General features: G+C 36.0%; 1 protein-coding gene across 4 annotated transcripts in view; it reads left to right on the top strand.

The window, feature by feature from the left end:
* Nucleotides 1-13300, top strand: part of LOC133542931 (multiple epidermal growth factor-like domains protein 11) — a 445750-nt gene that overhangs the window by 378477 nt on the left and 53973 nt on the right. For all 4 annotated transcript variants that reach the window (XM_061887206.1, XM_061887204.1, XM_061887205.1 and 1 more), the window contains exon 15: nt 5684-5818. In XM_061887206.1, the coding sequence (XP_061743190.1) occupies nt 5684-5818 (135 nt within the window). The remainder of the gene's footprint in view (nt 1-5683; nt 5819-13300) is intronic.

The following is a 13300-nucleotide window of genomic DNA, read 5'->3' as shown; positions in this document are numbered from 1 at the left end:
GTAGCAGTGACGTGCGGTGAACCAAAACCAGGTGAGGCATGTATACTTTTTTTTCTTCTTTTTTTTTTTTTAACTTAAATTCATATGCGCAGCTCTAGTCATTGTTGATTTAGGTAGCACATTAGAGTTTCATAAAAACATTATCATAATGATATAATGATATGATAAATGGGTCCAAAAAGTATTTAATAAAGTTGTTATTAAATACTTTTAGTCCCGTTTGCTTTTAACAAAATAAATCAAGTATTGTGAATGTATATTACCTTTCTGCATTTGTATCTGAAGCAGCAATAGCTATCCTCCATGAAAACATACTTTGTATGACCACATTCATTTTGTCTTAAAGTCCAGTTTAGATAAGTATTTCATCTTGGATACAGTATATAATCCTCCATATTGGCAGACACATTCATTTAATTTGATTTCATTCCAAGAAATAAAACACAATTTTTGCATCTGACAAAAAACACCCACAAACGCTGGCTTACTGTAATAAAAATGCCATGTTTGTTATAAATACAATTTTTTTAAAAATTTAAGAAAAAAATGCTGGTTACCGCTGGAGAGACCTGTGTCTGCTAGCTTGAGCGCGCCCCCACTTCTGCCAGTGTGGTGAGTCAGAGCACTGCAGAGGCATTGAAACTGCAAGTTGACAATATATCGCCCCCTACCTTGAGGCAGAGGTACTTGCTGCCTCATGGCCTACCTTTTCCTCGTGGCAACAAGCATGCACCCCTCGTACGGACACGCCCAATACACACTGTGTGTAGCCGTGGAGGCACCGCCTGTTTCTGCCTCACTTCTCGTCCACTGCATAGTTTTGTTCAGGAAACATGGATTTTCCGCAATTTTGACCATGAAAATTATCAAAATATACCGGAACCACACCAAAATCACATAGAAAGCATAAACCCAAAGAGAAATATTAAAATAATTTAATTGTATTACTTTGTTTTGGAACATCTCATGGTTAAGCCCCCTGGTGGCAGGTGAGGCACTGCTTCACTTGCCTCCCCTGACAGCATGTCACTGGTTGGTAGAGATGTGACATTTGTAAATTAGTCTTTTGTAGTCTTTTGTAAAAGAACATTTGATAGATAGATAGATAGATAGACAGATAGCCCGTTTGAAAAGGACATGCAAACTGACAGTTACACACACGGGTGTGAGAAAGGGACGCTGGAATATGTGTGCATGTCCACATATTTAAAAGGTAAAAACTAAAAAATATTAGACACCTTGTCTATTCAGCAACATCCTTTCATAATTTCATAGATGCCAGAGGAGTTAAGGGGCTGATTAAAACAAATTACTTTTTTCAAATATAATATATATTACTAACATACTGTATATACTACATCAGGGGTCGGCCACCCAAAACGTTGAAAGAACGATATTGGACCAAAAATACAAAAAATCAATCTGTATGGATCCGCAAAAAAATAAAAATCCGTATATAGGTGTTATAATGAAGGCAACACATGATAAAAGTGTCTATATTAGCTTTAATAACAGGATGGCGCAAATTTCGTTGACAGAAATGTTGATATTTAATATTTATTCTACACATTTTTACAACATTAGAAACCATGAGTAAATCAGGCTACTCAGAGGGACGATAACTCCTGTAATGATTGACCTTTAATGGCCAAAAGAATAGATGTGTGTGTGTCCAAGTTAAAGAAAACGGCAGGCTGTCTTCTTTTAATTTTCATTAAATCTTTGGCAGGCTTTGTAATGTTTGCTGTGGTCTGGAACAACATGGTACACAAACAACTATCTGAAATGTGTCTTGAGACATACAAAACTAAATTATATACAACGATAATCAAAGTAAAGGATATTAGATTAGCTCAAATATACCTTCAAATGAGGCATAATGATGCAATATGTACATACAGCTAGCCTAAATAGCATGTTAGCTATGATTAGCTTGCAGTCATGCAGTGACCAAAGATGCCTGATTAGCATTCTAACAAGTCAATAACATCAAAAAAGCTCACCTTTGTGCATTAACGTACAGTGTAAAACTTTTGGTGTACAAAATGAGACAAAGGAGGAGTGGAAGATTTTACATGTAAACAAACTGTTGCGTCACAGTCCACACTACGGTGAGTTCGAGAACCGCCAAAATTAGTAGGACAAAAAGAGGTTGGCCAAATACTCTCATCAGTGAAGCATACACGCAAACATAATAAACCGTAGGCTTTCTAACAATTGGGAAGAATTGTGTCATGTTTGTCCTCGAACAAAAAACATACTAAAACATAAAAATTGCCCCCCCCCCCCATCTTTTTCCATTTTCAATCCTTTTTTAAAAAAGCTCTAGGGAGCCACTAGGGCGCCACTAAAGAGCCGCATGAGGCTCGAGAGCCGCGTGTTGCTGACCCTTGTCCTACATAAAAATAGCAATGAGCAAATTCATAGCCAGGAATATCTCTTAAGCAACTAAAACAATAATATATATTAAATAATAATACATTAAAATAAAAAAAATTAAGGCAAATTGAGCCACAATAATAACTTAACAGCACCATAGGCTCAGTAGGCATTCATCGATTGATTGATTGATTGATTGATTGAAACTTTTATTAGTAGATTGCACAGTACAGTACATATTCCATACAATTGACCACTAAATGGTAACACCCCAATAAATTTTTCAACGTTAATCAATTACTTAATAAATGACCAAGTCGAGGTGATATACCTCATATATACATACACACACATATCATTCATATATATATATATATATATATATATATATATATATATATATATATATATTTATAGTATATATAGGTATATAATTTAGTTATTTATTTTGCCATTTTTGTTGACATGTTAAAGGTGTTTTAATGATTATACATGCATGTTTAACATATAGATTCCTATCTTTCATGAAGACAAGAATATAAGTTGGTGTATTACCTGATTCTGATGACTTGCATTGACTTTTTTTTTCAAATAAATGAATAATTGTGCAATTAATCCTGATTACAATATCTATCAAAATAATGGTAATAATTTTTTTTGCCATAATCTTCCAGCCCTCAATGCTACAAAAGAGTTTCCAGGGTCGTTAGTGAGTCATGTAACTGCTGTGTGAAACTGTAACCAACGAAATGCACCTCAATGCGTACCTGAGAGCAATGAAGCATAGTACAGGGTACTTAAGGGTCAAAGTGTTTGCAGAGTACGAAAAATGCGTACATGTTGGCAGGTCTGTATTCTGCAAGCAGATAACTGTGCCAACTCGCCCAATTGACGCACATACAAGCACACAGCTGTCTCTGTTGTGTTGTGTCTACAGCGGCATGTTCCCAAACTGTCAAACTGAGAATAAAAACTTTTTTTCCAATGATTCAAATATTATTACATTGCTTTTTAATACAACCTTTTTTGTTGTATTAAAACAATAGTGCACGCTATATTCTCTGACAATCTTGCACTTTCTGTTTTGGAAAATACATAATGTTTGTGCCACTGCTTAATAACTGTTTAATAAATACAGTTTTGGTCAAATTACTTAGTTGTGATTTCCTTCTCTTCATGAAAGTTTAAAATTAGCATATATTAATGCAGTATGAAAAAGAATGTTTTAATGTACACACATTGAATCATCATACTGCTGTGATTATATGCATTAAGTGTTCATTCTGAGCTAAGGCAAAATATCGAAATATATATCGTGTATCGCGATATGGCCTAAAAATATTGAGATATTACAACCCCATTTCCATTTGAGTTGGGAAATTGTGTTTGATGTAAATATAAACGGAATACAATGATTTGCAAATAATTTTCAACCCATATTCAATTAAATGCACTACAAAGACAAGATATTTGATGTTCAAACTCATAAACTTAATTTTTAATTTTTTGCAAATAATAATTAGAAATTCATGGCTGCAACACATGCCAAAGTAGTTGGGAAAGGGCGTGTTCACCACTGTGTTACATCACCTTTTCTTTTAACAACATTCAATAAACGTTTGGGAACTGAGGAGACACATTTTTGAAGCTGTTCAGGTGGAATTCTTTCCCATTCTTGCTTGATGTACAGCTTAAGTTTTTCAACAGTCGTATATTAAGTTTTTCCCTTGATATTATGAAACTGTCCTGTGACCACGGGAAAAAGTGTTGTGATTTGAAAAATGTACCTACATATCTGAATGTATGGCTAGCGCACAGACACCATTTTCCCTTTGTTTGTTCCTGCAATAGTGGGGTCCATTTTGGAGTGTTTGATTCAAAGTTGGGCAGCACGGTGGAGGAGAGGTTAGTGCATCTGCCTCACAATATTAAGGTCCTGAGCAGTCTTGGGTTCAATCTAGGGCTGGGGGATATATCGAAATACGCGATATATCACGGGTTTATCTCTGTGCGATATAGAAAGTGACTATATTGTGATATTGGAGTATACGTTCTCACGCAGTTGCTTTTAGCTGCGGGCATTGCATTACAGGCTCTTCCCACTCCTTCTTGTGCGTCCTTCTCACAGATAGTAAGTGCACCTTCTCAGACACGTCACATACTGTCACGTCATACGTCACATACGTATACTCCCTCGCGGAGCAGAGAGGTAGCAGACTAGGTAGCAGACTAGGTAACGTTAGCTGTGATGCTAGCGAAGCCGTGCGAGTGATAATACGAGAGAAAGAAAGTGCGAATCTGGTAACAAATGAAGGAAAAATTAATTCCCAAGAAAAACAGCAGGGGGTCCATCGTCTGGCGATTGTTCATCTTCAAGTGGGAATATGTCGAATAGACAACTTTCTGTTTTGGAAATGACATAAAGTTTGTGCCACTGCTTAATAACTGTTTAATAAATACAGTTTTGGTCAAATGACTTAGTTGTGATTTCCTTCTCTGCACGAAAGTTTAAAATGAGCATATATTAATGCAGTATGAAGAACAATGTTTTAATGTAGACACATTAAAACAGGATGTACACCGCCTTCCGCCCGAATGCAGCTGAGATTGCATGGCTCCAGCGACCCCCCCCCCCCCCCCCCCCCCCCCGCGACCCCAAAATGGACAAGGTGTAGAAAATGGATGGATGGATGGTTCAAAGTTTAGTAAACTATATGAATTAGGATAAGCTCAAGATATATTTGTATTTATTGATATATATTCCACCTAAGCAAATATAATTGAAAACAAATTAACGGTTTTACCAAGATGTATGCGGGTGGTCAAAAGCGCAACACAAACAATGCAATCTAATACATGTATTAAAATACAATATTTGTTGCGAGGCGGTGTGGCCATTAAGAAACCTTTGGGTTCCTTGTACAAATCTTGCTTCCACCATCTTAGTCACTACTATTGTGTGCTTGGGCAAGTAGTAGTCCAAGGCAGTTGTTATCACCAATTTTCCCTCCAATTTTTCATATGTGTGACCAAACGCCAAAACTTCATGAGCATTCAAGGCGCACATGTGAGTGACGGCAGACGTGCACACTGTTATGCGTTATCGTTTTATCCGATTTTGTGCGCGGCCTAGATTTGCCGTGCGCACAGGACGTGTGAGCAGTGTTCAATTGCACAGGGGCGTACCTTAGAGGGAACGTTGTTTACCACCACTACAGGAGTGACTACATGAAATGTAAAGCCTTTTGAGTGTCTTGTAAAAAGCGCGATATAAACCTAATCCATGATTGTGTGTGCTCGACAGCGTGTTCACCTGGTTTCTACGGCCATCGGTGTAGCCTGTCCTGTCCTCAATGCATCCACAGTGATGGGGCATGTCATCATGTTACTGGTCACTGCGAATGTTTGTCTGGATTCTTTGGCACTCTCTGCAACCAGGGTAAGTTCACCATGTCGCTAATTGAATTGTATTTTGTTTTACAATATTGTGAAAGACATGCACCTGGGGATAGGTTGATTGGCAACACTAAATGGTCCCTAGTGTGTGAATGTGAGTGTGAATGTTGTCTGTCTATCTGTGTTGGCCCTGCGATGAGGTGGCGACTTGTCCAGGGTGTACCCCGCCATCCGCCCGATTGTAGCTGAGATAGGCGCCAGCGCCCCCCGCGACCCCGAAAGGGAATAAGCGGTAGAAAATGGAATGGAATATTGTGAAAGATTCAAAAACTCTTTAGTCATATAATAGAGTCATTGCGGCCCACATACAGTGTTGTAAATATGTGTTGTGGCCACTAGACTACTGGTTCTCAAACTTTTTTCACCAAGCACACTTCAGAAAACACTCGGTGTCCAAGTACTGCCAATATTAAAATACAGTAGCTTAGTAGGCCAAAGTATTCATTAAAAACAAGGCACAAGTTTTGTTTGATAAGTATGTTTAATGTTTTTGGCCACTGTAATATTACACACAGTTTGAAAAGTAACACTGTGTTAGAATGTAAAAAAATAAAACACTGTACTTTTATCAAGTGATTCTTTGGCGTACCGCAAGATCAGGGGTGTCCAAACTTTTTGACTCGGGGGCCGCATTGGGTTAAAAAACTTGGCGGCAGGCTGGAAGCCGACTGTACGTAAAGTCACAATAAATATATACATACATATATAGTGTATGTATATGTATGTGTATACATATTGTATTAATATATTACATACATATTATTATATAGATATATATAATATATAATATCTATATTATATATAGATATGATATATTATATTTATGTATATATATATACATATATATATATATATATATATGTATATATATATATATATATATATATATATATATATATATATATATATATATATATATATATATATATATATATATATATATGTGTATACACACACACCATATTTTGCGGAGAATAAGTCGCTCCGGAGTATAAATCGCACCTTCCGAAAATGCATACATTTCCACATGAGTTGGGAAATTGTGTTAGATGTAAATATAAATGGAATACAATGATTTTCAAATCATTTTCAACCCATATTCAGTTGAATATGCCACAAAAACAACATATTTGATGTTCAAGTTGATACTTTTTTTTTTGCAAATAATTATTAACTTTAGAATATGATGCCAGCAACACGTGACAAAGAAGTTGGGAAAGGTGGCAATAAATACTGATAAAGTTGAAGAATGCTCATCAAACACTTATTTGGAACATCCCACAGGTGTGCAGGCTAATTCGGAACGAGGTGGGTGCCAGGATTGGGTATAAAGGCAGCTTCCATGAAATGCTCAGTAATTCACAAACAAGGATAGGTAGAGGAACACCACTTTGTAAGCAAATTTTCAAAGAGTTTTAGAACAATATTTCTCAATGAGATATTGCACGGAATTTAGGGATTTTACCATCTACTTTCCGTAAAATCATCAATAGATTCAGAGAATCTGGCGAAATCACTGCACGTAAGCGATGATATTACGGACCTTTGATCTCTCAGGCGGTATTGCATCAAAAACCGACATCAGTGTGTAAAGTATATCACCACATGGGCTCAGGAACACTTCATAAAACCACTGTCAGTAACTACAGTTGGTCGCTACATCTGTCAGTGCAAGTTAAAACTCTACTATGCAAAGCCAAACGCATTTACAACAACACCCAGAAAAGTCGCCGGCTTTGCTGGGCCCAAGCTCATCAAAGATGGACTGATCCAAAGTGGAAAAGTGTTCTGTGGTCTGACGAATCCACATTTCAAATTTTATTTGGAAACTGTGGACATGGTGTCCTCCGGAAAAAAGAGGAAAATAACCATCCGGATTGTTACAGACGCAAAATTCAAAAGCCAAGATCTGTGATGGTATGGGGGTGTATTAGTGCCCAAGGCATGGGTAACTTACACATCTGTGAAGGCACCATTAATGCTGAATGGTCCACACAGGTTTTGGAGCAACATACTGTATGTTGTCATCCAAGCAACATTATCATGGACACCACTGCTTATTTCAGCAAGAAAATGCCAAGCCACATGTTACAACAGCGTGGCTTCGTAGTAAAAGAGTGCGGGTACTTTCCTGGCCCGCCTGCAGTCCAGACCCGTCTCCCATCGAAAATGTTTGGCACATTATGAAGCGTAAAATACGACAGTTGAACGACTGAAGCTCTACATAAAACAAGAATGGGAAATAATTCCACTTTCAAAGCTTCAACAATTAGTTTCCTCAGTTCCCAAACGTTTATTGAGTGTTGTAAAAAAAAAAAAAAGGTGATGTAACACAGTGGTGAACATGCCCTTTCCCAACTACTTTGGCACGTGCTGCAGCCATGAAATTCTAAGTTAATTATTAATTGCAAAAAAAAAAAAAAAAAAAGTTTAGGAGTTTATTAGTTTGAACATCAAATATCTTGTCTTTGTAGCGCATTCAATTGAATATGGGTTGAAAATGATTTGCAAATCATTGTATTCCGTGCTCAAGTCACTTTGAAATGTAATTATTTGGTCATTGACCTTTTATTCTTTTTACGCCTACATGAGGGTGGCAATGTCACTCCATTTCAGTCCAAGGGGTACTAAATTTAGGCAAAAACACTGATTTTTTTTTTGTAAAACTTTTGATGTCTTGTGGGCATGGCAAGTCATAGTTTTGATACCCCTGCAATCATACTTTCCAACCCTCCAGATTTTTCTGGGAGAGTCCCGAATTTCAGTGCCCCTCCCGAAAATCCCCCGGGACCTCCATTTCCACAAATGTCTCCCCATTTCCACCCCGATAACAATATTGCTAGTATATGAGCCCCCTTTGTGGCCATTTTGAATATCTCCCTAAATCTGAGGTTCCAAGGTTGGCAAGTAATCCTGCAATATATGCAGCTCATAATCACTGAGAATTAGATGTAGCCTATACATTTCTATGACTTTTTTTATTTTTTAGTTTGTTGTGTCCTCAATGTGAAGTGAATTATATTTATATAGTGCTTTTCTCCAGTGACTCAAAGCGCTTTTACATAGTGAAACCCAATTTCTAAGTTACATTTAAAGCAGTGTGGGAGCAGGTGGATAAAGTGTCTTGCCCAAGGACACAACGGCAGTGACTAGGATGGCGGAAGCGGGGATCGAACCAGGAACCCTCAAGTTGCTGGCACGGCCACTCTACCAACCGAGCTATACCACCCCACAAATGTTAAATGTTCATTATGTTGATAGTAGCCAACTGAAATTTCATTTGCATCAATTACTGTATTTTCGCTTTTAATTTTTTTTGCTTATATATATTTTTTTCTGCTGCCTTCATATTGGTATTCTGTATTTCTATTTGATACTTATATATACTTAATATATAGTTTTTATGTTTCCATATATTAAATATTAGGGGTGGGGGAAAAAATGTATTCGAATACGAATCGAATCGTTTATATTGTGCGATTCAGAATCGATTCTAATTTTTCAAAAATCTTTTTTTTTTTTTTTTTTTAATTTAAAAAAAATATAATAATTTTAATCAATCCAACAAACCACTAAACAGCAATACCATAACAATGCAATCCAATTCCAAAACCAAACCTGGCCCAGCAACACTCAGAACTGCAATGAACAGAGCAATTGAGAGGAGACACAGAACAAATCAGAAGTAGTGAAACAAAAATGAATATTATCAATAACAGTATCAATATTAATTATAATTTCAGCATAGCAGTGATTAAAAATCCCTCATTGACATTATCAGTAGACATTTATAAAAATAATAAAAAAAGAACAATATGTGGCTTACACTTGCATCGCATCTCATAAGCTTGACAACACACTGTGTCCAATATTTTCACAAAGATAAAATAAGTCATATTTTTGGTTTGTATAATAGTTAAAACAAATTTACATCATTGCAATCAGTTGATAAAACTTTGTCCTTTACAATTATAAAAGCTTTTTTTTTTTTTTTAATCTACTACTGTGCTAGCATGTCAGCAGACCGGGGTAGATCCTGCTGAAATCCTATGTATTGAATGAATACAGAATCATTTTGAATCAAAAAAATATAGTTTTTGAATCGAGAATCGAATCGAATCGAACAAATCGATATATTATCAAATCGTGACCCCAAGAATCGATATTGAATCGAATCGTGGGACACCCAAAGATTCACAGCCCTATTAAATATCAATCCATCCATTTCCTACCGCTTGTCCCCCTAGGGTTCGCAGGGGTGTCTGCGGAAGAATTAAGTACATATATTACAACTGTTTATATCTTTCAGCTTCAATGTGCACAAGTGATTATCTTTGTTTCTCAGAGAGAAATGTGTTTATACAGTTTAGATTGTGGTATGAAGTGTTTTTGTGGGTAAAGAGGTTTATCATTTAAGATAGCTAGTGATTAGCTGCTTCTCCATGAAGCAAACAGTATCACAATAAGTTTTTCAAGCCTGGTAAACAACCACGGTTTTATGCTGATTAAAAGTGGAGACAGAAATACTTATTTTCGGGAATTTTACAGTGGTTTATCATCGTACCAGTTCTTTTTTATACGTCCCTACCAGCTACCAATAAAAAGTACAGCACCGGCTGCTCCTTCAGAAAACCGAAAACATGCTTTCATGATAGAGTCTCCAAAAGTGTCTATTAAGACCTGAAAAAGTGTCATCAGTCGCTTTTTGTGAAAAACAGCATCTGGCTAAATTTGTCAAAGACCAGGTGCATGTGAGATGAGGTAAGAAGCAGAATTGAGATGCAATCTACTGGATGGGGTTGTAACGACAAGCTAAATTCAGTGACAATCTCATTGTAGGGCGAACAGGGAGCAAATTAATTTGTGGTGGTCCAAATGTGGAGACCATCTGTTAGTTCATGTCAAAACATTTTCGACCGACTCAAGTTCTGGTGCACTTTTTTTTTTTAAGTTGGCATCAATGCAGAGTTGACTGCTTATGTCAACATAATTTGCAATACAGAGAGGTAATTTCTATCAATGATTTGTTTGTTTGTGTCGACTTGTATTGTAGCATTGTTAACTTCATCATTATATTATAAATTTTATTGCAAAAGAGGTATGCGGTATAGTCGTTATCTAAAAAACCATACAAACAAATGAAGAATGGTGGGAGGGACAACAGGAAAGGAACTACCACAACCAGTTCAGTTTAGTTCAGTTCATTTTGACGATGCAGACAATAGAATTACAATGTAATGCGTCACATATGTCCAAGTGTTTCATTGCAGCACGTCCGAAAAGAAGTAGGAAGAAGCTGAGCTTATTTAATCCTACTTCTTTTCATATCATAGCAGTTTTATCCCATTTCTTTGTTATCTGTTTGTAAAAGAACAGTAAATAAATAAATATATCATAAGTAAGTAAACAAATATTAAAACTAAAATAATTATCTCTTTTTTTTAAGGGTTCAAGATATTTATGACAATTGTTCTTCTTTGTACTATGTGAACACTCGTAGCTTAAACTGAATCATATTATTGCTTTGTTTAATTTTTTTTTTTAATCCATTCCATAACTTCTTTCCACATACAGATGTACTAAAGGTCTTAAGCATTTATTTGTGTTCTATATAACATGTAATGGTGGCTCTCAGGTCAAAATTTTGCACAAATTATGTTTTACAGAACTGACCATCCTCAGGCCGCTTTCTGACCGTGTTGTTACCGTCGTTAATGTCTTATTTATGTGGCTCCACTTCAACTGCGTCTTCTCCCTGTCATCCTTCTTGTAGTTTTTAGCGCTTCCATATCGAGTCTACTGACAGATATAAGTCCGATTTATACTCTACTTTGTATTAGAAATGGCAAGAGCAGTGGAAGCATGTGCATGTGCATGTACGGGCCAGTCAGCCCCTCAACAAGAGGTAAGAGACAAAGAAAGAACTATTTGACAGGGGGCAAACTATAGTAGACTTTGCATGCTGTGACAATTCCAAGTCATTAGATGCCAGTAGTGTAGATAGATAGATAGATAGATAGATAGATAGATAGATAGATAGATAGATAGATAGATAGATAGATAGATAGATAGATAGATAGATAGATGGATGGATGGATGGATGGATGGATGGATGGATGGATGGATGGATGGATGGATGGATAGATAGATAGATAGATAGATAGATAGATAGATAGATAGATAGATAGATAGATAGATAGATAGATAGATAGATAGATAGATAGATAGATAGATAGATAGATAGATAGATAGATAGATAGATAGATAGATAGATAGATAGATAGATAGATAGATAGTACTTTATTTATTCCGTCAGGAGAGTTCCTTCAGGAAAATTAAAATTTTCAGCACAATCCCATTCAAGATCAGAAAAAAATTATAATATTTTTTTATTTTTTATATATTATTTTATTTTATTTTTATTTCATTATAGTTTATAGCCAAGAAAAAGTCTATGCCATGAAGCTAAACATGCTAGTTTTGTCTTGTCCTAACTGTTTGACTGTAGTATACATCTTAGTTGTAGTTCTGATTACCAAATTTGATATTTTTTAGATGGCCATGTAAAACCCACTAATGCTAATCGGTAGCATGTATATGGAAAGCTGCGGTTTTTTAAAAAGAGGACTATTTCTGTACTTTAGATAGTTTTCTATCAGGCATGTTTACTTTGGCGGAATGTAAATTGCAATGTTACCTAGAAGGCAAGCCAACTAAGTCTACTCTGATTGCTTGAGTGCTTGTTTCCCAGCTCTAGTCATTGTTGATTTAGGTTGCACATTAGAGCTACAGGAAAAAAAGGGAGTTATTCGCTATCATAAAAACGTTATCATAATGGTATTATGATATGATAAATGGGTCCAAAAACTATTTGATAAAGTTGTTATTAAATACTTTTTGGTCCTGTTTTCTTTTAACAAAATACATCAAGTATTGTGAGTGTAATTTAATAATGTAATAATGTCCCACTGGGTGTGAGTTTTCCTTGCCCTTATGTGGGCCTACCGAGGATGTCGTGGTGGTTTGTGCAGCCCTTTGAGACACTAATGATTTAGGGCTATATAAGTAAACATTGATTGATTGATTGATTAATTTACCTTTCTGTATTTGTATCTGAAGCAGCAATAGCTATCCTCCATGAAAACATACTTTGTATGATCGCATTCATTTTGTCTCAAATTCCAGTTTAGAGAAGTATTTCATCTTGGATACAGTATATAATCCTCCATATTGGCAGAAACATTGATTTAATTAAATTTCATTCCAAAAAATTAAACAATATTTTTGCACCTGACAAAAAACACCCACAAACGCTGGCTTACTCTAATAAAAATGCAATGTTTGTTATAAATACAGTTAAAAAAAAAAAGAAAACAATTCTGGCTTCTGCTGGAGAGACCTGTTTCTGCTTGCTTGAGCACCCCCACTTCTGCCAGTGTGGCGAGTCAGAGTATTGCTGAGGCAT

Source organism: Nerophis ophidion, linkage group LG25 (genome assembly GCF_033978795.1).
Source record: "Nerophis ophidion isolate RoL-2023_Sa linkage group LG25, RoL_Noph_v1.0, whole genome shotgun sequence".
Lineage (NCBI taxonomy): Eukaryota > Metazoa > Chordata > Actinopteri > Syngnathiformes > Syngnathidae > Nerophis > Nerophis ophidion.
The sequence above is the reverse complement of the archived record's forward strand: the minus strand, read 5'-3'. Positions and strand labels throughout refer to the sequence as shown.